Source organism: Leuciscus leuciscus (assembly GCF_965113295.1).
Source record: "Leuciscus leuciscus genome assembly, chromosome: 2".
In the NCBI taxonomy this organism is placed as follows: Eukaryota; Metazoa; Chordata; class Actinopteri; order Cypriniformes; family Leuciscidae; genus Leuciscus; species Leuciscus leuciscus.
The window spans coordinates 41,427,108-41,451,070 of NC_138726.1; the positions used below are offsets into that span (position 1 = coordinate 41,427,108).

A 23,963-nucleotide genomic window follows, 5' to 3' on the forward strand; every position below is an offset into this window, starting at 1 on the left:
TAGACAGTATAGAGTTTTACAAGCAAATTTCGAATATTTCTTTCTATTTATAATGTTACGAAAATCATGAAGAGACAAAGTGACAGAGATTATAAAGAGACTCTATTAACACAAGACAGAGAGAGGTACAATGCGAACATTTCAGTCATAAATGGTGTGGAGCCGTATGCGCTAAACTGAGCACTGATTTTGCAGCTTTGCCTCAGATACAGTATTATCCATGTGTACCATTATCTGGTATTGGCTAGGAGTTTTAACACATGTGAGCAATTTCGAGCCTGGAAATATGTGCATGAATATGAATACACGGCATGAAAATAAACAAAACTCCCGTGCAAATTAATTAATGTAACGGTTAATGCGGAACTACTTTATACGTGGGTTCTTTAGGGACATAATCTGAGATTGCAAGGCTGGAATGTGTGTGTGTGTGCGTCAGTCTGTGTGGCAGAGTGAAAGAGAGAGTCGCGGGCGCGATCGAACAGTGGAAACAATGTTGTTTTTGTATGTTTTTAATACCTCGTCATTTTGTATACAGGACATCATTCAAACTGCAAAGTGTTAACTTATATTTGTGTAACGTTACACTCGCAATAAAACACAACAAATTCTTGCATGTTTTGAGGGAGTTTCTTTCCTGTTTTTCCTCGCCAGCCATAACCTCCATCGTTGTTCTGACGCTTAACGTCACATTCATGAAGTCTAATGACGGGTATACTGTAAAATCCAAATTTAACTGAACCTCCGGCGCGATTTGAACATCCATTGACCCAGCAGGAGATGACAATTTTCACTTTTTATCACGAAATTAACTCTTTTCAGCTTCTTCTTCTAATGTTCTGCCCACAGCATGCCCACAGAAATGGCGCCGGGTCGGCAAATGCCCGTATGTTGTGACGTCATGTGGGAACTATGTATTGAAAATGACTGAGCATTTTAAAATTACTCATTTCTTTTCCCTTTGAAATATAATTGCAGAAGTGGTCATGATACCAGGCTTTTATAACTCTGCTAAGTCATGTTTTTTTGTGGTCATGAGAGGTATTGTGTGTATGTATGATAAATAATAAACATGCTATTTCTTTTGCTTAAAACAGGCAAGGCAGGGTCACATGTACTTCATGTGATGCATATCTCCCCTCTCACTCCCTCATGTGAGCTCAGAGAACAGAGAGATTAGGAAAAGTTGAGAATGAACAAAGACTCTCCTTACATTTCTCCTGAAATTCCTAAAGAATGAGTGTTGGGCATGTGATCAAAATAAGATCCCTTCTGTCTGTGAGAAGTCTTATTTTTCTTCTCTCACTGTAATGATATTAGTTTGAATTATGGGCTGCACGATTCAGTCGTGTGTTTATAAGTCATGTTTAATCAGTCAAAGCTTTTCAATCTTCTGTTTATTCAGCTACAGCAAAAGGGATTTCCTGGAATGATCTATATGGGGAGGCTGCAGACCTGGAGCCGATAGATATACGGCCCCAGCAGTTTTACGCCCTTGGCATTTTTACGCCCCTGTTGTTCCCGATGCGTCCAGTAGGGGGATATACTGCGAAATAACATCATTAAATCGACGCTCGAAACTTACACATTAATAACCGTCCCGTCCATAGACTTTGACCAATTTTGTGGGATTTTTTGTTAATTTAAATATAAACGTTACAGTGTAGATCTGCACTACGGATTAAAATATCTGTCGATATTCAGTTGGGCATCACTCCATTTCTATGTTTTTGTGAATTAAAAAATTAATAATGCACTTAGTTAGATCAGATGACAGGTAATGATATATGACCTACTGTAGAATAGTTACTGAGTGAAATATGTTGTTGTGAATTTATATAAAGTTACATTTAGATACATTTAAACTTATATTAAGCCCATTAGACATACAGTACCGTGTAATCATATGGATCCTCGGTGAAATATCTGCTGTACTATTCTTTAAACCGATTATGCTCATCAGTGGTTGTATATTAAGCAGGGACACTTTGTGTGCATTATATGTTGTGATTTCACCAGAACGAATAGATATGAGGCGCCGTCTAGGGCTTAAATCGAACTTCATTCACGCACACATAAAACGCTTGCATACACATACTAAGTAGTCACACATATATGTATACTGCTGAATTTTTACATTTACATTTATGCATTTGGCAGACGCTTTTATCCAAAGCGACTTACATTGCGTTATCCTATACATTTATACATAGGTATGTGCAATCCCCTGGGATCGAACCCACAACCTTGCGTTGTTAACGCAATGCTCTTACCACTTAGCTACAGGAAAGCTCCAGCTATATGAAATGCACAATGTCACATCTAAAGTCGCTCACGTACACACACACACACACACACACACACACACACACACACACACGCGCGCAAACTCTACATACACGAGACGCGCGGAACTCTCCGTGCACATACTCATCTGAGACGCGAGCACACACACACACAAACTCTCCGCGCACATACTCATCTGAGACGCGAGCACACACACACACAAACTCTCCGCGCACATACTCATCTGAGACGCGAGCACACACACACACACCCACACACACACACACACGCGCAAACTCTACATACACGAGACGCGCGGAACTCTCCGTGCACATACTCATCTGAGACGCGAGCACACACACACACAAACTCTCCGCGCACATACTCATCTGAGACGCGAGCACACACACACACAAACTCTCCGCGCACATACTCATCTGAGACGCGAGCACACACACACCCACACACACACAAAAACTCGCGCACATAGCCTACTCATCTGAGACGCGAGCACGCACACACAAACTCTCCGCGCACATACTCATATAGACGGCGCCTCATAAATAGATCGATCTCTGCAACGTATTGAAGCGCGCGTCCGAGTGAAGAAAGTGCGGTGTGCGCGAGCCACAAGAGAAAACACTGTATCCGCGTCACTGATCGCAGCGGCAACGAGCACTTTGATCACTTGATTTAAAAAACACAGTTCAGCGCTAGATCGTCTCTTATTTAACAAACGAACTAAATGAATGCTCTGCTGGTTAACTGGATATGTTTTGTTATTGGATCATTCGTGCCGCGAGATGTTTTATAGGGGGCGGTGAAAAAAGTCAGGCACCGAAATCAGGCACCGAAAGTTGCGTTCTTATTCGGTCTCGATACTACCGTTTACGTCGGAACCGGTTCCCTATTGGAACCGGGTTTCGGTACCCAACCCTAGTCGTCATACAGCTACAAAACCAGCTACATAGCATTTTATGAAGACAAACACAGTTTATCCCTTTTCTAAAATTCCAAGGGCCATTTAGAAGAAAGAGAAAATATTGTTGTTCACCAAAAAAAAATGTATTAACACCATTTATAAATTATGATGACTCCCCTATGGCTTGCCACTCTTCTTTAACTGTTTTTCTATCCTCCTATCAAAGTGCTCCTGCTCATGGATAAAACATTTTTAAACATTAAAAAAATTAAAAAGGACATCCATGGTGATTTTGATCTTGTCACTGTGGGTATGTGTGGGGGTGCTGCCCAGAATTGATGTCAGGTGAGTGTGGATTGCATCAATTTGCTCCTGATCTTCAAAATACAACTGCACAGGCACTTGTTGGTGGAACACTTTTGGAAGAAGTGTTAAGCCACTTTGATTTCTTTTGGCCACTGATGATGGACTGTGCAGAGAAAATTTAAAATGACATTAAAAACATGTCCATGTATGTCTCTGTAAATCGTTTATTTACTAGACAAGCTTTTGGTTTGGAATGCAGTTAAAAAAAGAGATGGGTGTTTATAGTTTATACAAGTTTAGAGAGAGAGAGAGAGAGATTTTCATTTCCTTAAGTAGCTAAAGCAAACACACACATTTGAGATGCAAGTTAAAGAGAACTTCGTAAAGACAGAGTATGATAAAACCCACATTAAGTGCACACATACCCTAAATTTTTGTCCAGATCAGTAAGCTATTTTAAGAAAAATGTATATGAAGATATAAATTACATAATTAGATAATCTCATTTATAAGAAAACTCAAACCAGAATCTACATTCAAACTGTATGGGAAAAGTTTTTAATGTGGGTTTTATCATGTATGACGTTGGAAATAATCAACATATTTGAGTTAGTGTGCAGTTCAACTCTTTACTTAGAGAGAGAAATTTACATGCATATATGCCTATTATAAATGTGTCTTTTAAAAAACAAGTTGACATATTTCAACTCCATGTAGAGTATGTTTTAATGCAAGGAGTAAACACGGTCTTACCAGAAGAGGCCATCTCACGTAAGAAGCTAAAGACAGGCAACAGAAGAAAATTTAAAAGAAAATTAATTTCGAAAGCGAGTAGAGAAGACTAGGGGCAGCTAAACCTACACGTGGCTAGCTAAGTTTGAGCCAGACAGAACATCAACCTGACCGTAAATAACTTTTTGTCTCTCGATTTTTTTTTTTTGATTTTTTTTTTTGATTATTATTATTTTTTAGACCCATCCATTAGAAATAGAAATAGAAATTATAGAAATTAATTGATATCTACCTACCCTAGCTTTATCTAGCTAATCATTTATAAATAATAAATGTTGCATCATTGCTAAACAACAATAACTTTAGCAGATTATTTAACATACCTCAATTTGTGTCGCTGTACAGCCTCCCCCTACTGGACGAATCAGGAACAACAGGGGCGTAAAACGTACTCGGTTACCTAACGTAACCTCTGTTCTCTCTAGAGAGGGAACGAGTATTGCGTAAGTTTAGCTTACGCTACGGGTAAAGTCATCTTTTCTCGAGATATGAAGCAAAAAATTATCCTTAATTTTTATATCTTGTCAACGCAGTGCGGCAGCAAGCAGACCTAGAGCGGGCAGTCTAGCGTGCTCATAGGCTGCTCTGCGGCAACTGCAGCAGCCTATCACTGAGCCCTTGGCGTGACGTCACGCCCAATGAGCGCGAGCAGCGCGCCTACGCGTCACGGCCCGAGGCGGGGCGTGGCAGAGGGTATAAATATGGGCTGAGAGGCTGCTTTCACTGGTTTTTGTCGCAGAAGCGAGTGAGCTCGTGGCGCGAGCACGGCGGGTTACGCAATACTCGTTCCCTCTCTAGAGAGAACAGAGGTTACGTTAGGTAACCGAGTACGTTCTCTTACGAGAGGTTCTCTCGTATTGCGTAAGTTTAGCTTACGCTACGGGAACTCCCTTGTCAACGCCGTGCGCGCCCGGCATCCACTGAATGAGTCCCAGGGAAGCCCGGGGAACACGAGAGTGTGAGCCAGGCGGCCAATGATATGGCTAGCGCAAGTACATAAGCACTAGTAGGGGGAACAGAACGGCGCGGCCGGTCTGACTAACCAACCCTTATATTGTACAGCTCAACCAGGAGGGCTAAATCAAACAGCAGTAGCCCGCGCACAGAAGTGGGCCGGCCTACGCGAGATTCAGACTGATAAAAGTTTAGCCTGCAGGGCGGGAACTTCTAGATTGTAAAATCTAACGAATGTAGACGGGGAGGCCCAGCCCGCCGCCGTACAAATGTCGTGAATAGAAATTCCGCTAGTCCAAGCCCATGACGAGGCCATGCCTCTGGTAGAGTGGGCTCTGATGCCCAAAGGGCATTGCAGGTCTTTAGACGCATAAGCAGCTGCAATAGCGTCCACTATCCATCTGGACAGAGTGTGTTTCGAGGCGGCGAGACCCTTGGTGCGCCCACCAAACGAAACGAAAATCTGCTCCGAGCGCCTCATGGCGGCGGAGCGCGTAATGTAATTTCTCAGCGCTCTGACAGGGCAAAGGAGATTACTGTCAACTTCGCTGCCGGTAGCCGGCAAAGCTGAGAGAGAAATGACCTGTGCTCTGAAGGGTGTGCCCAACACTTTGGGGACATAACCGTGTCTCGGTTTGAGAATGACTTTAGAGTCATTAGGTCCGAACTCGAGACATGCCGCGTTAACTGATAACGCATGCAGGTCACCCACACGTTTGACTGAAGACAGGGCTATCAGAAAAACGGTTTTGAGCGTGAGGTATTTCATATCCACAGTTTCCATGGGTTCAAAGGGATGCGCTTTCATGGCCTCTAAGACCAGGGAAAGATCCCAAATAGGAACCGAGGGGGGTCGCGGGGGGTTCATCCTCCTAGCTCCTCTAAGGAAGCGGATAATGAACTCATTCCTCCCTAATGCGCGGCCCAGCGCCGAGTCGGAAAAAGCTGATATGGCCGCAACATATACTTTGAGCGTGGAGGGGGACCTGCCCATGTCCAACAGCTCTTGGAGGAAACAAAGCACACGCGACACCTCACATGTTTGTGGATCCAGCCCTTGGGCGGTGCACCATTTATTAAACACAGACCATTTAGATGTGTAGAGCCGTCTCGTAGAGGGAGCTCTAGACTGTGTGATCGTGTTCACAACCCCTATTGGCAAGTCAACGGGTAACCGTTGACTATCCATACATGCAGAGACCAGCGCTCTGGATGAGGATGCCAGATCGAGCCGCGGGCTTGAGAGAGAAGGTCTCTTCTCACCGGTATCGGCCAGGGGGGTGTGTCCGCCAGCCGTATTAGATCTGGGAACCAAGTTTGATTCTCCCAATACGGGGCTATGAGGAGCACCGTGTGGCGCGCTTCCCTGATTCTCCCGATGACTTGTGGCAGCAAAGAGACAGGGGGAAAAGCGTAAAGCGGGCCGCTGGGCCAGGTTTGGGCCAGCGCGTCCTCGCTCTTGGAAAAGAACCGTGGGCAGTGCGCGTTGTCTTTTGACGCAAAGAGGTCGACTTCCGCTCTGCCGAAACGGCGCCACAGCGACTGGACTGTTTGGGGATGCAAAGACCACTCTCCCAGGGGAACATTGTCCCTGGACAGTCTGTCTGGACCCTCGTTCAGGAGACCCGGCACATGCGCGGCTCTCAGCGAGCGCAGTGAGTGCTGAGTCCACACAAGGAGGCGTTCCGCCAGGGCGCAGAGTGTTTTGGATCTGACACCGCCCTGACGGTTCACATAGGCTACCACTGACATGTTGTCCGTGCGGACTAGTACATGGTGGCCCTGTAGGTATGGGAGGAAGTGCTTGAGCGCTTTCTCGACCGCCAGCATCTCCAGACAGTTTATATGAAGGTGACTCTCCTGGTCTGACCAAGGGCCATAGACCGGTCTGCCCTCTAATAGCGCTCCCCAACCTAGGTTGGACGCATCTGTCGAGACAACTTTCCGGTGCGAGACAACTCCCATCGTTACTCCCGTGCGATACCATTCGGCTGCTAGCCAGGGCTGCAGGGCTGAAACACAGCCATGATCCACTCTGACTCGTAAGCGGCCGGCCGTCCAGGCTCGGTGAGGCACTCGCGCTTTCAGCCAGCGTTGAAGCGGGCGCATGCGCAGTAAGCCCAGCTGGAGCACTGCTGCAGCTGAGGCCATATGCCCCAGGACTCGCTGGAATGTCCTCAGCGGAACCTGACTGCCCGTCTGGAAAGACGCGGCGAGATGTCGAATGCGGCGCGCGCGCTGCTCTGACAATCTGGCCGTCATAGCCACCGAGTCCAGTTCTATTCCGAGAAAGGAAGTCGACTGGCGGGGCAGTAATGAGCTCTTGGTCCAGTTGACCGAGAGACCCAAGCATTCCAGATGGCTGAGAAGCGCTGTTCTGTGAGACAAAAGCTCTGCCTCTGACTGCGCGAGGACTAGCCAGTCGTCCAGATAATTCAGTATCCGCATTCCTTGTCTCCTCAGGGGAGAGAGAGCCGCGTCCATGCACTTCGTAAATGTACGGGGTGCTAAAGATAGACCGAACGGCAGGACGGTGTACTGATATACCCGACCGTCGAAGGCGAATCTCAAGAATGGCCTGTGACGGGGTATTATCTGAATCTGAAAATATGCGTCCTTTAGATCGAGAGAGATGAACCAGTCTCCCGGGCGAATTTGCGCGAGGATTTGTCTGGTTGTGATCATTTTGAACGGCCGTCTCATGAGAGCTTTGTTCAAATGTCTCAGATCTAAAATAGGTCTCAGCGCTCCGTCCTTCTTGGGTACGAGGAAATAACGGCTGTAAAAGCCCGACTCGCTCTGAGAAGGATGCACCTGTTCTATAGCCCCTTTGTGCAGCAGCTTTGCTATTTCTGCCTGAAGCAGATGCGCTACTTCTGTATTCACTCTCGTCTCTGTCCGTGCTAGAAAGCGCGGGGGACGGCGAGCGAATTGAAGCGAATAGCCGTGCATTATAGTATTCAGCACCCATTCTGACACGCCCTGGATAGCTTGCCATGCTTTCGCACACATAGCTAGGGGTCGAATGATCTCTGGGTTCGGATCGCCGCGCTGGGCGGGATGGGGAACCTCTATCAGAGAGGACGGGGCGGCGCGCGCGCTGCCGGTGCTCGAATATGGGGGCTCGCGAACAATGGTGACTGGCTGTACAGCACATAACGGCTCGGTCACTGGGGACGGGGCACATTTTGATGCTAGAAACCCGTGGCGCGAGAGCGGCATGAGGTTTAACGTGTTTGATAGTAAGTGCGCGCGCTCGTGAGCGGGCACAGGGCTTACATATGCAACACGGCCAGTGTAAGGGAGCTTTAGAGGATCTGCGTCCCGGGATAACTGTGTGACAGAGCGGGCAGTGGGTAGGTGTGGGCACGGAAGAGCGGGCACATTCTCTACCTTTAGCACTCGAGCGGCGCGTGCCCGCTTTATGAGAGTGCGCTCTGTGAGCGTTACCGGGGAGATCGTGTTTGTGTGTAGTGGTGAGCACTGGGGCGTGGGCACAAATTCTACACTCATGACACCTTCGGCGTGAGCCGGAAAACCCGAAACCATACTCTTTATGAGATTTCTCTGGGTCGCCGTGAAAACGGCGTTTGTGTGCAGGCGAGAGAGTTGTATTACTGGCTCGTTGGCTGCGATGTAAGCTGCTGCAGTAGCCTTTTCTAAGGGGATTGGCAGAGCTGGGCGCTTTGATGGCGGTCCGGCCGCAGCGGGACTCAGCCATCTTTTCCTCCTTGCAGCCGCTAGGAGGACTTCGCGGGCTCAGGCTTGAGCATCACCTTGGGCCGGGGTCCCCGGGGGGGAGGCGGTTTGTGACGGCTGGTTGAGCGCGACCTAGGGCGGCCGCCCTGTCGTCGCTGCGAAGACGGAGGCTGGGCAGAGCGCTGAGAAGAGTTCCGTGCAGGAGGCTGCTGAGAGCGGCCTGCAGAAGAGCTCGAGCGGCGGGGCAGGAAGAGATTCATCGCCTGCGACGCCTTCTGCACCTCCGAGAAGCGATCGACGATCCCGGCGACCGCTGGGCCGAACAGGCCGGTGGGAGAGAGCGGTGCGTTGAGGAACACTGAACGCTCGGATTCGCTCATATCCGCTACGCGAGGCCATAGATCTCCCGATGGCTTGTGCAGCGGACTTTGTGGCGCGAAGGGAGAGGTCCGTCGCGCTACGCAGGTCCGTGAGAACGGCGCGATCCGGGCCTTTCTCGTCCAGCTCTCGGAGGAGATCGGCTTGGAGGATCTGGAGCACAGCCATTGAATGCAGGGCGGAAGCAGCCTGGCCGGCGGCGGAGAAGGCGCGGCCGACGAGTGCTGATGTGGTCCTGCAGGCCTTGGACGGCAGGGCAGACTTTGAGCGCCATCTGGCGGATGGCGGGCAAAGGTGCGTTGCCACAGCATCTTCCACCGGGGGAATTTGAGTATATCCCTTCTCGGCGGCCCCGTCCACTTGGGAGAGGGTCGAGGAGACCGGTGAGCGGAGTCTAGCGGAGAATGGGGCGTTCCACGACTTAGAGAGCTCAGTGTGGAGCTCAGGCAGGAAGGGTGCTGACCTAGAGGCAGGCGCTGGGCGGCGGCTAGGCAGAAAACACCCGTCAAGTCGATTAGGCGCGGGCGCCCTCGGTGGGGACCAGTCGAGTCCCAATTGTTCGACCGCTTTGGTGAGGAGGCGGAGCAGTTCCGCGTCGACACTGGCGCGGGACCGGCTAGACTCCTGTGCAGAGGAGGTGGAGCGGAGAGATCCAGACCACTCCTCGCTGTCCGAGGCCAGGATAGAGCAGCTGTCCGTTAAAACAGCGTCGTCCGCTTCATCCCCCGAGGCGACGGCAGTGCGGGCGAAGGCCGGCCGCTGCGCGTCGGGAAGGGGGGGAGGAGATGGAGATAGCGAGGCTCGCGGGAGGGGCTCCGGCGAGCGCTCAGCTGCTGCTGCGGGTTCCGGTGGCCTCTGAGAGCGGCGCTTCTTCTTGCGCGGCCCGGTGGAGGCAGACGGTGAGACAGCTGGAGCGTCGAACAAGGCGAGTCGAGCCCGCAGGGTCGACATCGGCAGTTCTTCGCACATTTCACAGCCGCCCGCCGCGAGGGCGGCGTGGTCCGGTCCCAGGCAGAGAGTGCAGATAACATGGCGGTCTCTGTCGCTGAGCGGAGCTTTACATGAAATACAATGCATTATTGAAAAGGATATGTTTCGCCGGATAGCGAAGCAGGCAGGGATAGCTGAAGGCGGCGAAGGCGGCCGGCTTCCTCAGGCAGAATCCTCGGCTTGCAAAGCGCTGGTTTCAACGGCGGCTTCCTCAGAGATCAGCGATGCCTAGAGCTTCGCTGAAGAGACAAAAATCAGTGAAAGCAGCCTCTCAGCCCATATTTATACCCTCTGCCACGCCCCGCCTCGGGCCGTGACGCGTAGGCGCGCTGCTCGCGCTCATTGGGCGTGACGTCACGCCAAGGGCTCAGTGATAGGCTGCTGCAGTTGCCGCAGAGCAGCCTATGAGCACGCTAGACTGCCCGCTCTAGGTCTGCTTGCTGCCGCACTGCGTTGACAAGATATAAAAATTAAGGATAATTTTTTGCTTCATATCTCGAGAAAAGATGACTTTACCCGTAGCGTAAGCTAAACTTACGCAATACGAGAGAACCTCTCGTAAGAGAACTGCCTGTTTGTAAAACTGCCTGGGGCGTCCGAATGATGAGCGTTATTGTACTTCTGCGGCTGGGCATATTTGACGGGTCTGCGTTGGAGCGCCCTCTGGCGTTCAGATGGAGCAGCATTTACTACCAATCAGCCGCACATGCACTGACAAGCTGCGCATAAAATAATTGCAGCCTTTGCCAAATCGCGTGGGGTTTCATTGCGATTAATTGTGCAGCCCTACTTTTAATCATTCTGATTCACTTCTTCGTAGTTCTTTAGCTCTATAATTAGCAATTGCCTGCTATGACGCGCACACTGTTTGTTGTCTTTGGTTTTAGAAGCAGTGAAGACTGTGATCTTCAGGTTTTTGAAGTTAGTTTTTTTCAGTGCAATGCCCTTCAGATTTCCTGCCACACAAAAACTTGTTCACATTTTTGAAGGATTTCATCTGCTGTCCATGATCACTGTAAAGGGGCTTGAAGCACAGAGGTGGCTGAAATAATAAAGAAAGTGCTGTGAGATCAGAGCAGGGTTACAAAAATGTGCGCATTAACACACCAAAAGGACTACAGGTAACTACCAACTAGCATGTGCATTCTGCACCTGAATGTAAGGAAATGATTGTTTATTTCAGCAGGTATTAATCAATAGTCTGTATTTGTCATTCAAAAAGGGAAACCAAAACTAGGACTGTAGATACACAGACCATAGAACAAAACAGCGCATGCTTAACATTTTTAATATCAATCACGCTGATTACTTGCTTCATTCCAGGCGGCTCACGTTGTTATGAAAATATTTGCATATAAGAATGCTCTGGTAAGATGACAAAATTAGAACATCCTTCAGTCTGTGGCGTCTTGACTTTGCATGCTTTCATCACTTTCACTTTTATTCTCGATTTCTCAACGTCAGCCCCAATGCCGGTTCAACATGCTAAATTGGGCGAACTCCCGCTGACGTGAAACCGAGTCCAACTAGAGTCTACTTGTGGAACAAACTGCAAAAACTAGCCCAACAGATGGTCACCGACAGCACAGTGTGTCATGGCCTTAGTAGTTTTTAACAATTTTTTTAGATTGATTCAATTAGTATGTTGAGTGTCGAGACTTGGACAGTTGTTGTTGTTGTTGTTGTGTCTAAAATAACTCTTAAACAACAAAATGTGAGGATGCTCTGGGTGGCTTAAAAGAGCCCAGCCTTAATTCTGGTCCATATATAATATGCGGTCGGTACGATTTTTTAAAAGTTTTTGAAAGTGTATAATGCTCCCCAAGGCTGCATTTATTTGATCAAAAATACTGAACTTTCGGCAGCCATTACTCCAGCCTTTAGTGTGACATGATGTGGTGTTCATGAACAATTTCTATTGCTGTCAGATCGATTAATCGCATTTAACATAAAAGTTTGTTTACATAATATATGTGAGTGTATATAATTAATTACATTTATTTATACACACACACACACACACACACACACACACACACACACACACACACACACACACACACACACACACTCGTGATTAATCGATTTGACAGCACTAGTTATTTTCCAATGTTGTAAACTCATGATATATTTTTTTCCAGGATTCTTTGATGAATAAAAAGTTCAAATGAACAGCATTTATTTGAAATAGAAATATTTTGACCCTCCTTCAGTGCAAGCCAACATGATTTATTTGCCAGTTTTATCGTCAAGATCAGTCACTTAGAAAAGCAATAGCACAATTTAAAGTTCATGTCTGTAGTTGCTACGAGATGAGTTTCAATAGCAATATTGAAGCTTTCCTTTGCAAGCACTGATAATGATTCAAACTCACTCACTCACTCCTAACAAACACGCTTCATCATCATGTCAGTGATCTCTACAGTTCAAATATTTCCTTTGTGTAGTGGTATGTGCTATACAGGAGATGTTGACTCATCACCAGATGTTTTTTTTTTAATGAGGTTTGTACTGAAAAGTTCTTAGAAAACATTCCTGTCCATCCATCAGATGGATTAAAGCGCCTGCACCTGAATCTCTGCAGCTGTGCTCTGGTGTTCTTATTCATCTGTACCACTCACTGTCACTGTGTCCTCTCTCTCTGTACTGGAACTCCTGCTCCAATGACTTGTCCCTGATGTTTATGTCCTGTTGCTCTAAATTGGATTTGGAGTGAGTTGCTCCTCTAGGGCATTCTGCAAGGAAACTACTAATCTTACTGGCTTCGGATTGCATCTGATAATGAAGGACAATACCGTGGGATGGTATATCACAACAATATAGTGCACACTAAAGGTTTGGGATCAGTAAGGTTTTTTAAAATGTTTTTGAAAGAAGTCTCTTATGTTCACCAAGGCTGCATTTATTTGATAAAAAAAAAAACAGTAAAAGGGTAATATTGTGAAATATTATTACAATTTAAAATAACTGTTTTCTATTTTATTATATTTTAAAATGTAGTTTATTCCTGAGATGCCTATAAGCTGAATTTTAGCAGCTGTTGCTCCAGTCTTCAGTGTCACATGATCCTTCATAAATCATTCTAATATTCTGATTTGGTGCTCAAAAAACATTTATTGTTATAATCAGTGTCAAGTAATCACAGTTGTGCTGCTTTGTGGAAACCTTGATACTATTTTCAGTCTGTTTCAAGAACTGTTGAATAAAAGTATTAAGTTCTCTTCAGTAGTTTTTTCTTGCTCTTGGTTGTCTCACTGGGTATTGTAAAGCACTATTCTTCGCGAGGCTACTTCAGAATGATTCATATTTTTGGAAAAGTGCTGTACAATGAACCTTTTAATTGAGTAGTATTGGATCTAATTATATAATTGCATTTATATTCTAGGAATCTGATTTCTCACCTGTACTTGCCCGCAGTGGTGCAGTCTGCAATTAAGTCTGTTGTATTGATTCTGTGTGGCACGTAGCATTGAACACAGACAGACTGGCAAGGAAAGTTGATTCAGACCCGCTATGCACTGCAGGATCAATGGCTTCTCTGGCGTCTGACAATTCTTTCTCCATTTTCTTGGTTTTTGTTTACTCATAGAGCAAGCATCTATGTCTGTAGCCCTCCAGCACCCAGATGGGCCGATCTGTGTCTCAGTAATGAGTCTTTGGAATAGAGTGTGATAAAAATAGGTAGCTTTAAAGAGGAGAGAAGGACAGGAGGAAAAAAAAGAGACAAGCAAATGAGGCAAAGTCCAGCTCATAGAAGCCAGAGCACTGATTTCTGCTGCGATTCACTAAACTCTCTCGAGGTTTCCTTATCTTCTTAGCTGTGTGAATTTTGCTCATTTTCCTGCTTGATTTCTATGCAGATAAATCACCCCAGAGTTGGCCATTGCATCGTCCGTGTTTTTTCTACATTTTGTGTCGTCATGTCATTATCATTAATCATGTTATGGCATCAAGTAAAATGAAGTAAAAAAATGTGGTGTTGTTATATACATTTTTGTTTTTATTTTTAATGTATTCATTTCAACTAATGTATTATCATTTTTGTTTTGTTTAATTTATTAATAATGATAATAAATTACTGATTTGCATATTATTGTTTTTGTATTTATTATTTTTTGTATTTTATTTAATTTAATTAATTAATTAATTAATTAATACTACTACTACTACTATTATTATTATTATTATTATTATTATTTAAGATTTGGTTTGCTGGTGATAGGATTAGTATTGTTTGTGAGTGATTTAGAGTTTACAAGTATTCTGTTGCTTCCTCTGTCTCTGTTGTTTTTGTAAAGGTGAGGCGTTTCATTCAGGACAGGTAGAGCCCAGATCAGGTCAATGAGATGGGTAGTTTTGTAATATAGGGATGTTCTTCTCATTTGCGCTTACCTGCTCTGTCCTGACCCAATTCAGCTGACAATTTTCAACAGTCATCTTTAACTAGCTTAATGCTTTATTTCTCTCTCTCTCTCTCTCTCTCTCTCTCTCTCTCTCTCTCTCTCTCTCTCTCTCTCTCTCTCTTTCTCTCTCTCTCTCACACACACACTATTCCCTACTGTTTTTTACCGCCTCCATCTCCCGTCTGTCATAGCACACTCTAATAAAGCGTTCATTTATCGCTGTAGTAAACAAGGGAAGTATTATGCACTCAGTAATTCTCCTGTTGCCTTATCTCTCTGTCCTCATAGACTTATGTAGTTGCCGTTTATGCTAGTTGGTGTCATTTTTTTGTTGTTGTTGACTGTCATAACCCTGCATCAGAAATCCACTTATATTCAGATGAAGGGGCTGAGCTGATGGATGTCATTAATTTCAGATGCATTACTTTAAACGTAATTGAAAGTGTTGAGTGCTGGGTAATTACATAGCACATGCTGGTTGGAGTAAATTGGGTCTGGTTGGGATTGGGTGGGATATTCCCGGAACTGCCTTTTGCGGTGAAAGTGATGCTGTCAGGGGACAAATGATCATAGTGGGAACCCAGATGGCTCCCTTTGGCTTTTTGGATGTTCACACAGAGGAGTTTGCAGGGCGCTCGACAACTGCAAGAGAAATGCGATGATTCACTATGGAGCTAATGAAGGCATGCTGATGAGGGGGCCGTCTCTCCTGGCTCTGAGGTCGAATGCTATCAGAGTCTAATGATGTGTTGGTGGTGGGACCCATTAAAATCACGATCAGCCGTCTGCTGGCATACTAGGGATGAATTAAATTCATTGTGGAACTTTTAAGGGTAGGGTCACACCAAACCGGCGCCAAATTACTAGTGCTGATGAAAGCCGACTGTATTGTCACCTCACGTCACCTGCATCGGGGCAAAAAAGCTGCACTTGAACACACCGAGAGAACTACTATTTCTGCAGATGTATTCGTCTATATACATCATTCAAAGGGGAAACTGACTCTGCAGATACACTGTAAACAAAGCAGCGTTGACCTGCTGATCCCTTTTCTTTATTCCACTCCGCTCATGTTCATTTAAAAATATTCACCTAGGAACACTCACATGCTGAATCGGCCCCCCAAAAAAACAGACTGTGTCCGACTTGAGCCAACGGTGCGGAACACACGGATAAACTAAGTCGGCCAACGCTCTTGGTGTGCTCTTGGTGTGTCCCGGGCTTAACACCCCTTTTTTTCTCTTACCCACAAATATTTTTGTTGCGTGGGCATCCTTCTCAGTCTGCATATGTGTTTGTATTTTCATGTGTGTTTAGATTTGCTGAGTTCAGGTTTTTCTGATTGCTTGTATTAATGGCTAGTAACAGACATCCCAGATGTTCCCTTCTTGTCATCACATGGGGATAAATATAGCCCTCTGCAGTAGTGGTAAATAAAAAGGCTGCTAATCATTTGTTTGAGGAGCAAAAGTGGTGACCAAGGTGCTCTGTAATCTGTCTCGTAGCGTTGGGATAGAGTCCACCTTAGTCGAGTCCAAGTCAAATACAAGTCTTTAACCAAACAAGTCCTAGGCAAGTCCAAAAGGTCAGAGTCAAGTCTGAGTCCAACTAAACCATACTGTATTTCATTAGATCAATATCTTTTTTTTAACCAACTTATAAAACGTCAATTTTAAATGCAACAAAAGCAAACCTCTATTGAATCTTGCTGTTTTGATTTTTGATTTCACATCATCTCATCATAAATACTGTCCTGCTCAGCAAACTTAATTATGTAATGGAAGTTATGGCCGACTTTATTTTTTGTATTTTGACATTTCTGTATTTGTGACAATTATCGATTTTCGTGAAAATGCAATACTGACTTTTTGGGTGGGGTTTGAGTGTTTTCCCACCCCTGAGGGTTGAATAAGATTTTGGATGTTGTTTTTGATAACATTCTGACTGAGGTTCTCTGAAGACAAACACCCACATTGTTTTGCCATTGTAACTAGATGATTGATATCTAATCAGTGATTTAAAGATTGACTGAATAGTACAAAGAGCGGGATTCATTGAGCATCAGTGCAATAATATGAAATCAGCCGTGTCGGATTTTGTTGATGCCTACATAAATGATTGAACTTGCACTGTTGTGCAAAATGACTTGTGAAAACTTTGTTAGTGAGTCAGGATGGACTTCCTGCATCACTTCCTTTTGTCTGAACTCAACATTTCACCAGGTTTCACAAGAAGGAACATGTAATACACTCATTCCTTGAATCTCTGCTACTTTGTCCCCAAAAAATGTAGTTATTTTTACCTGTCAGTGCTCGTTCTGAGGTATGCAAGTCTTTTGTGTGTTAAAGCATGGGTTAGTGACAATGTATGAATGGTATAAACATGTACTGTATGTTCTACGGAACTAATGTCCTTCTGTGCTAGAGAATCTGTTCTGCAGGCTGTTGGGTAGGTTTGCCACATTAACACGTTCAATTAGAATCAGTGTGTCACAAAAAACCTCTCATCTTAAAGAATGAGTCCCCCTTAAACATGAAAATTCTGTCCTTATTTACTCACTCTCATGTCTAAACCCATATGACTTTTTTTTCTGTATGCTTTTATATTTCTATGGTTACTTTTTTTTTTTTTTTTTGGAAGCTTGACATCTGCAAGCATTCATTGTAATTTCATTGAAAAGGGGAATTACTACGTTGTGGGGACCAGATGTCCGCACTAAGATTTTTTTTTTTTGCGTTTTTCTTTAGCTTATAAATAATACAGAATGATGTTTTTTGAGAATGTAAAAATGCAGAACATTTTCTGTGATGGGTAGGTTCAAGAGAAGGGTTAGAGTTAGGGAACATAATATATAATTTGTATTTTATTAAAATCATTATGTCTATGGAAAGTCCCCATAAAACATGGAAACCCAAATTGTGTGTCTGTGTGTGTGTGTGTACTTGACCATATTTTGGGGACAAATTTTTTGTTTTCTGTTTTCAGTTTTTTATACATTGAATACATGTTTTCTTGTTGGAGTAAGATTAGGCATTGGCTAATATACAGTAATTACCTGTATATAGAAACCGTAGATTTCAATGTTGTGTCCTCATTTAGATGGCTGAGCAAACGTGTGTGTGTGTGTGTGTGTGTGTGTGTGTGTGTGTGTGTGTGAAGGGGAGTTTTAATTAGAGTTCTGAGAATGGCCTGACCTCCTCCACCTGCCTATTCTACATCCAGGACTCTCAGTCCTTTAGTTTCCTCTCCCTTTTTTCCCCCTACTCCTCACATTGTTGTTCTCCCTTTCCTCATGTCACTCACTATTGGTGTATGTTAGCAGCGAGTTTCACCCACGCAAAGGCCAAACCCATGCTGGGAGGAGCACAGAGATGTTTTCCGCAGAACTAGGAGTGTTTACTACAGGGACAGGGCTCCACCCCTTGGCTTTTGAATCTTCCTGTTCCTGTACTGAGCCTTTTATGATATTCAGCTTTGTTTTTATTAGATCAATACCTTTTGTTGTTTTTCACATTACGGTAATATCTTCTCTCCAGCTAACATTATTAAAATCTCCCCAGATGAGGAACATCTTGACCGCATCTCTTGTCTGGCTACTTTAGTCCCTAATGTATTAGAGACAAAAGCTTCACACACAGACACATGCACACACATCCATACTGGGCTCAGCTGCACCACTGAAGCATGGTTGACGCCTGATCTCGTTTATCCTGAGGGAATATAGGATGTCAGTGATGGTGCGCAGGGTGGTCAAGGCCATTTCAGCAGAGCAGGACATTTCTCTCTGTCAACAGAACAAATGACTGATGTAATCTGCACACAAATTACTCTGCAGAAAGCTCTGCGGATAACAATAGACTTGTAATGCCATATACATTCCCCAACCCTTGCATTTTTGTTTATTGCAAATTATTGGGTGAGCAATACATTTAGCTGATAAATGTCAGAGGCAAACCTTTATTTTGACATTTATTTTTTAGACATTATTTTATTTTATGTTAATCTTTATTAAGAACATTAAGCATAACAATTAATTTAGCTTTTGTTAATATGATATTCTAATATTGATCTAGCAGTGGGTATAACTGCAGTGGGCATCAAGTGCCCCTTTCGCACCGCAAGTTCTAGAAACTTAGTACTAGGAGCTAGCCACCAGGGTGATTCCCCGAGATTTAAATGTTCCCCTAGGGCCATTTCCTGGTTGAATTCGCACCAACAGTATAGAAACTCTGAAGAGACTTAAGCCGCACTTGTAGTGACTTTTATTTTGACTGCGCGGTGACTTTTTATTTTGAGAACGCCAGAGCCTGAGCACACAATGCTCACATTCTCCGTCTTCATCAGTTTATGATCTGTTTAACAATCCTGTCTAATACGTTATTAGATAGAACTGTTATACAAAGATATAAACAGTATGTGAAAAAGTATTTGCGTTTGCCATGCGGTTGATGCCCAATGTCGCTAGCTGAGCAGAAATACATAATCATCTTTCGCTTGGTGCCCTCAAACTTGCGTTGGTTTTTCTCATTAGCGTAAAGGTTGAGGTCCATCTACCACTGTTTTCCATGTTTGTAGAGTTAGTTCGTGGAGTAAATATATAGGCTATAATCTGTGTGTACCATAGTGTGTACGTGGCTTTTTTTTTAATGGTGGTGTAACATGGTATGTTGTTGTGGGAAGGAGGCGGAAACCGGCGAACGTTCAACAAATTTTAATAAATAAATAAACACATACGAAAACTAAAGTAAATAGTTTGTCAAAAATAAAGTGCCAAGCTACGTCTTTGTTATTGTTTTGAATAAGTAACCTCTAGTGGCGAAACTTTCACACTGTGCCTTTAAACAAAGAAAGTGGAGCGTATATGAAAAAAAAAAATGTGTATAGCTTTTGTCTTTCTAATAAAAGTATGGATGATTTGATATTTGATAGTTATGAGAAGTGAAGTATTTTAAATCCATTTCACAGATCCAAAGATTTCCAGTGCAGATAATAGGTCAGCAGATTCTTTCTGGGCCTGATGGTGGGGTCTTACCCAGTGACTTACCCAGTGGAGTGCACAATACACTCCATTACATATTCCTACATGTCAGTATGTCACGAGTTAATTACCCAAATGCCTCATTTTGAATCACTGTGAGTCATTCACCAGCACCTAGTGTTTTTTGGAGAATCCTAATGATCTAACGGGAAATGGAATAATCTGAAGGGAAGATATTATTTGATTATAAATGCTAGTAAATGAGGAAAAAATTATTTTGCCATTGAGAAATGCTGGTTGGCAGACTTTCCTTATTCCTCCCTTATCTCAGTTTCAGTAATGCTCTGCATTCTAATTCTTGGCTCAGACTTTTTGTATTGTTGGTGTATTTTGTTATTGAGCATCTCAAATATTGTGTGTACGTATCCACCTCTGTTGGGACACATTGTGTATGTCATGGGCAACTTCACAGTCCATAAATCTTATTTTCTTTCTCTGTCTCCTTCCATCAGGCATTTTAACCTTCGGATGAAGAGGGACACCTCTCTCTTCTCTCCCGATCTGAAGGTGGAAGTTTCTGGAGAAGAGATCCCCTACGACACCTCTCACATTTACACTGGAGAAATTTATGGTGAGCATGGAACCTTTTCAGCACTGTCACATGCACACACTTGCACATGTGTCCACCTCAACACATGCTCTGGACTGTTGCCACGTAAACGTTGCCTCCATCTATTGTATGTGTACAGTTTTTTTGAAGATGTAGAGTGATTTTGTGCAGCTCATGTGAGGAAGAGAGTAATTAAAAAAGAGAGGAGATTGTGAGAGAATCTTCTTTTATAAAACTACTTTTTTTAGTGGGATTGTGCTTTCTTATGATTTAGAAAAAAAAGAACACCCATGATTAATTATTATTTGAAACATCCGATATATTTCTTTCTTCTTTTCTAGGCTTATCTAGTTAGACAGGTGTCTCTGCAGCAACATTAGTGATATGTTGCTGGCAGAAAAAGGGGGGGGACACCTTTCATTCTGTCTAAAATCACTGACTGTAAAGAATACGCTCAAAATCCCTGCATAATCAAACAAACACTACTATTATTATCAATGGTAAACACAATTGTGCTGCTTAATGGTTCTGTGGAAACCATTAAGCCATTTTATCAAGATTCTTTGATGAATAGAAAGATCAAAAGAACAGCGATTATTTAAAATGTATCTTTTGTAAAATTATAAATGTATTTACTGTCACTTTTGATCAAATTAATGCATCCTTTCTGAATAGAAGTATTAATCTTTCAAACAAAAAAAAAAGTAATAACAGGGTTGATTTTTATCAAAAGACACTGCATGAAATCTTTTTCTCAGTCCTAAATATCTAACACAAAATTACTCCGCTAGGACACAGTTTATATACAGTAATTATATAATCTAATCTTATGTTAGATTATGTAACTTTCTACTGTCTGCTGTCATTGTTGATTTTAATGCCATCAATGGACACATTTTTAAGTTTTGAGCATTTTAGTGTCTGTGTTTTCAGACCTCATCTTCTGCATAAGTGAATGAAATGTCATGTTTGGTTACTCTTCATTTTTGAATGATCATTTCTGAGGCTTCTGAGTTGACACCAGGACCTTACATTAGAGAATGCCTCATCGCCTTATTCTCATTATGTACCTTTTAATGGACTTTGAAGCCGGTGAGCCATTGAACCTGATTGATGATGGGTACAGCTTGCGATAAACACGCATTAGTGATATCTGAGAATTACCCATGTACTTTAAATGATGGACAGACTGCCTACTGGAGGATGAAAGTGTATTTCCATTTTCTCTGATCAGGCATCCTTATCTCATTGTCTCTGAGCCTCTCCCCTGACTCTAGTTCTGACATATCCTTTCAGCCTCTGAATTGCTCTGAACGGATTCATGTAATTTCCTGCTCACCACAGGATGTTTCATAATAACTGGTATTGAGTATTACCAGGAGATGACGTTCATGTGATCTGTTGACAAGGATGAGTGGAGGACTTCGGGCCTGAGGAAGTGAATGTGGTTGAGGATTGCTCTGAACTGGTTCTTTATTAGAAGTGATGAATAAACACTAACAAATAATCCTATCGCTCACCTTTAAAACACAATAGATTTTTGAACTCACCACAGATGGAGAAAGACAATCTACAAGTTGTCAGATCAACTTTTTACTGACAGTTTAACGATGAAAACTGATAATTTTTTTCATTGACATTTTGTTTATTTTGTTTATTTTTTTGCCAGCAGTAGGGGTGTGACGGTTATTATATAACCGTGAGACCGCCAATTATAGTTGAACACCGTCATTAGAACTCTATAACCGCCAAAACCGTGTTATTAAAAAAAATTTACAAAATTTTTTTATCATAGAGAACTAGAGCGCATCTCATCGTAAATGAATGAAACTCAGTGTAGGCCTATGCCTCATACATTAGCATTAAATATCTTTGCTGCATCCTTTCTAGAACAGACAAGGGCTTTCTCGCATCAGCAGAGCATTGCATCGTCCATAGGCCGCAAAACAATCAGCGGATGACGGGCGGGTGCGGCTTTGAAATTTGGTCAAAAAACGTTGGTGCGGATGATGAGTTTTGTGATGCGATTGCGAATGAAATAATACCCCATCCGCGTATCTCTATCGATAACAACATTGAACACAACACAAATATTCATTTTATTTTTTTAATTTAGGAGATTCATTTTCCATAAAACCCTTCATAAACTTCAACTGGTCCAAAACTCAGCTGCTCGTATTATCACTCGTACCCCCTCTATTCATCACATCACTCCTATCTTACAACAGCTCCATTGGCTCCCCATCATTTCCCCGGATCAACTATAAAATACTTCTCCTCACTTTTAAATTCATTCATAATCTTGCCCCTTCATATCTTTTTGACCTCCTCCATGTACCCACACCCGCTTGCACTCTTAGATCCTCTTCTTCCATCCATTTCACTGTTCCCCGTGTCCGCCTTGTTTCTATGGGGAGCAGAGCTTTCAGCTGCTCTGCTCCTCAGCTCTGGAACTCGCTTCCACCGGATTCCACTTTTCTGGGCGACATGGAGTGAACTGCGGGCCGAGTCTCATGAAGACACACGTCCTGCAGCCATGCAGAGAAGCCCCAACGGTCAAGGTTAAGAATATCGCTAAGGAATACATTAAAAGTTTTTTTTTTTTTTTTATAAACTAAGCCCTGTCGTATACTCCCAGAACACTTAGAATATGTACGGCACTTGTCACATGTTACCATTCTTTGATACTTTTGCATCCTTTTTAAAAAGCTTGATGCTGGTCGCTATTCAATGGCATTATGTGGACGAGCACGAGTACTTTTTTTGAAATTCTCCTTTTGTGGTCCATAAAAAAAAAAGAAAGGCATACTACATTAGAACAACACCAGGGTGTGTAAATTATGGTTTAATTTTCATTTTTGGGTGAACTATCCATTAGCACTCTTTGTCCTCTCTAAAGGAAAAACATCACTTGGTGTTTAATCTTGTAACCTCTAATATTCACAGAAAAGAGTTTGAAGTAGTCTGGGATGGTGCAAATTCTCTGTGGAATGATGATGACATTGACATTAACATTCGTTCTCTCATTAGCATTTCTCTCTTTTTTTTTTCCTCATCTTTTTTTACTCTGAAGTGGATGTCATCTCTACCCCAATCCTACTCATTAGCCACCAGAGTACTTCTAGTCAAATTCAGTCCATTTATTAGGATTGACTTCATAAGTATGTTGTGCCAGTATCCTTCTTGGCTGTTGCTTGTTTTTTTGTTCTTGAGTGTCTTCATGCTTCACCTCATCAACTTTCCTGTTGTTTTAATCTGTAAACATGAGAACAGAAGGTCAGGGAGGGATGGAGGAGAGCAGTAGTTTAATGTTACACAGGGTGAGAGCGTGAACCTCCTCTTGTGTTGTTATCAGTTTAGGGATGAAGAGTTCAAGAGCTTTTAGAGCTTGTTCCTTTCTGAAGAAAGAAACCAGATTGCAGGTGGTTCTTCTGTGCCTGAGAAACAGACAAAACACACCACCGCTTTCCCACAGCCTTTTAACTGTGATAGCAGAGAGCTCCTGATAAAATCCCGTTAACCGTTTTATTGCAATATGTTTTCTTTTAAAGCACTTATGGTGCTTGTAAGATGCCAACACTTGTGAAACGTTCAAAGCTTCTCTTTCATTTGTCTTGTTTAAAGTGGACCCATCATTTGGAACGA

General features: G+C 43.5%; 1 protein-coding gene across 2 annotated transcripts in view; it reads left to right on the forward strand.

Annotated features, from left to right (window-relative positions):
- The window catches only part of adam10a (ADAM metallopeptidase domain 10a), a 78,625-nt gene that overhangs the window by 32,586 nt on the left and 22,076 nt on the right, over positions 1-23,963 (forward strand). For both annotated transcript variants that reach the window (XM_082156127.1, XM_082156128.1), the window contains exon 3: positions 20,221-20,339. In XM_082156127.1, the coding sequence (XP_082012253.1) occupies positions 20,221-20,339 (119 nt within the window). The remainder of the gene's footprint in view (positions 1-20,220; positions 20,340-23,963) is intronic.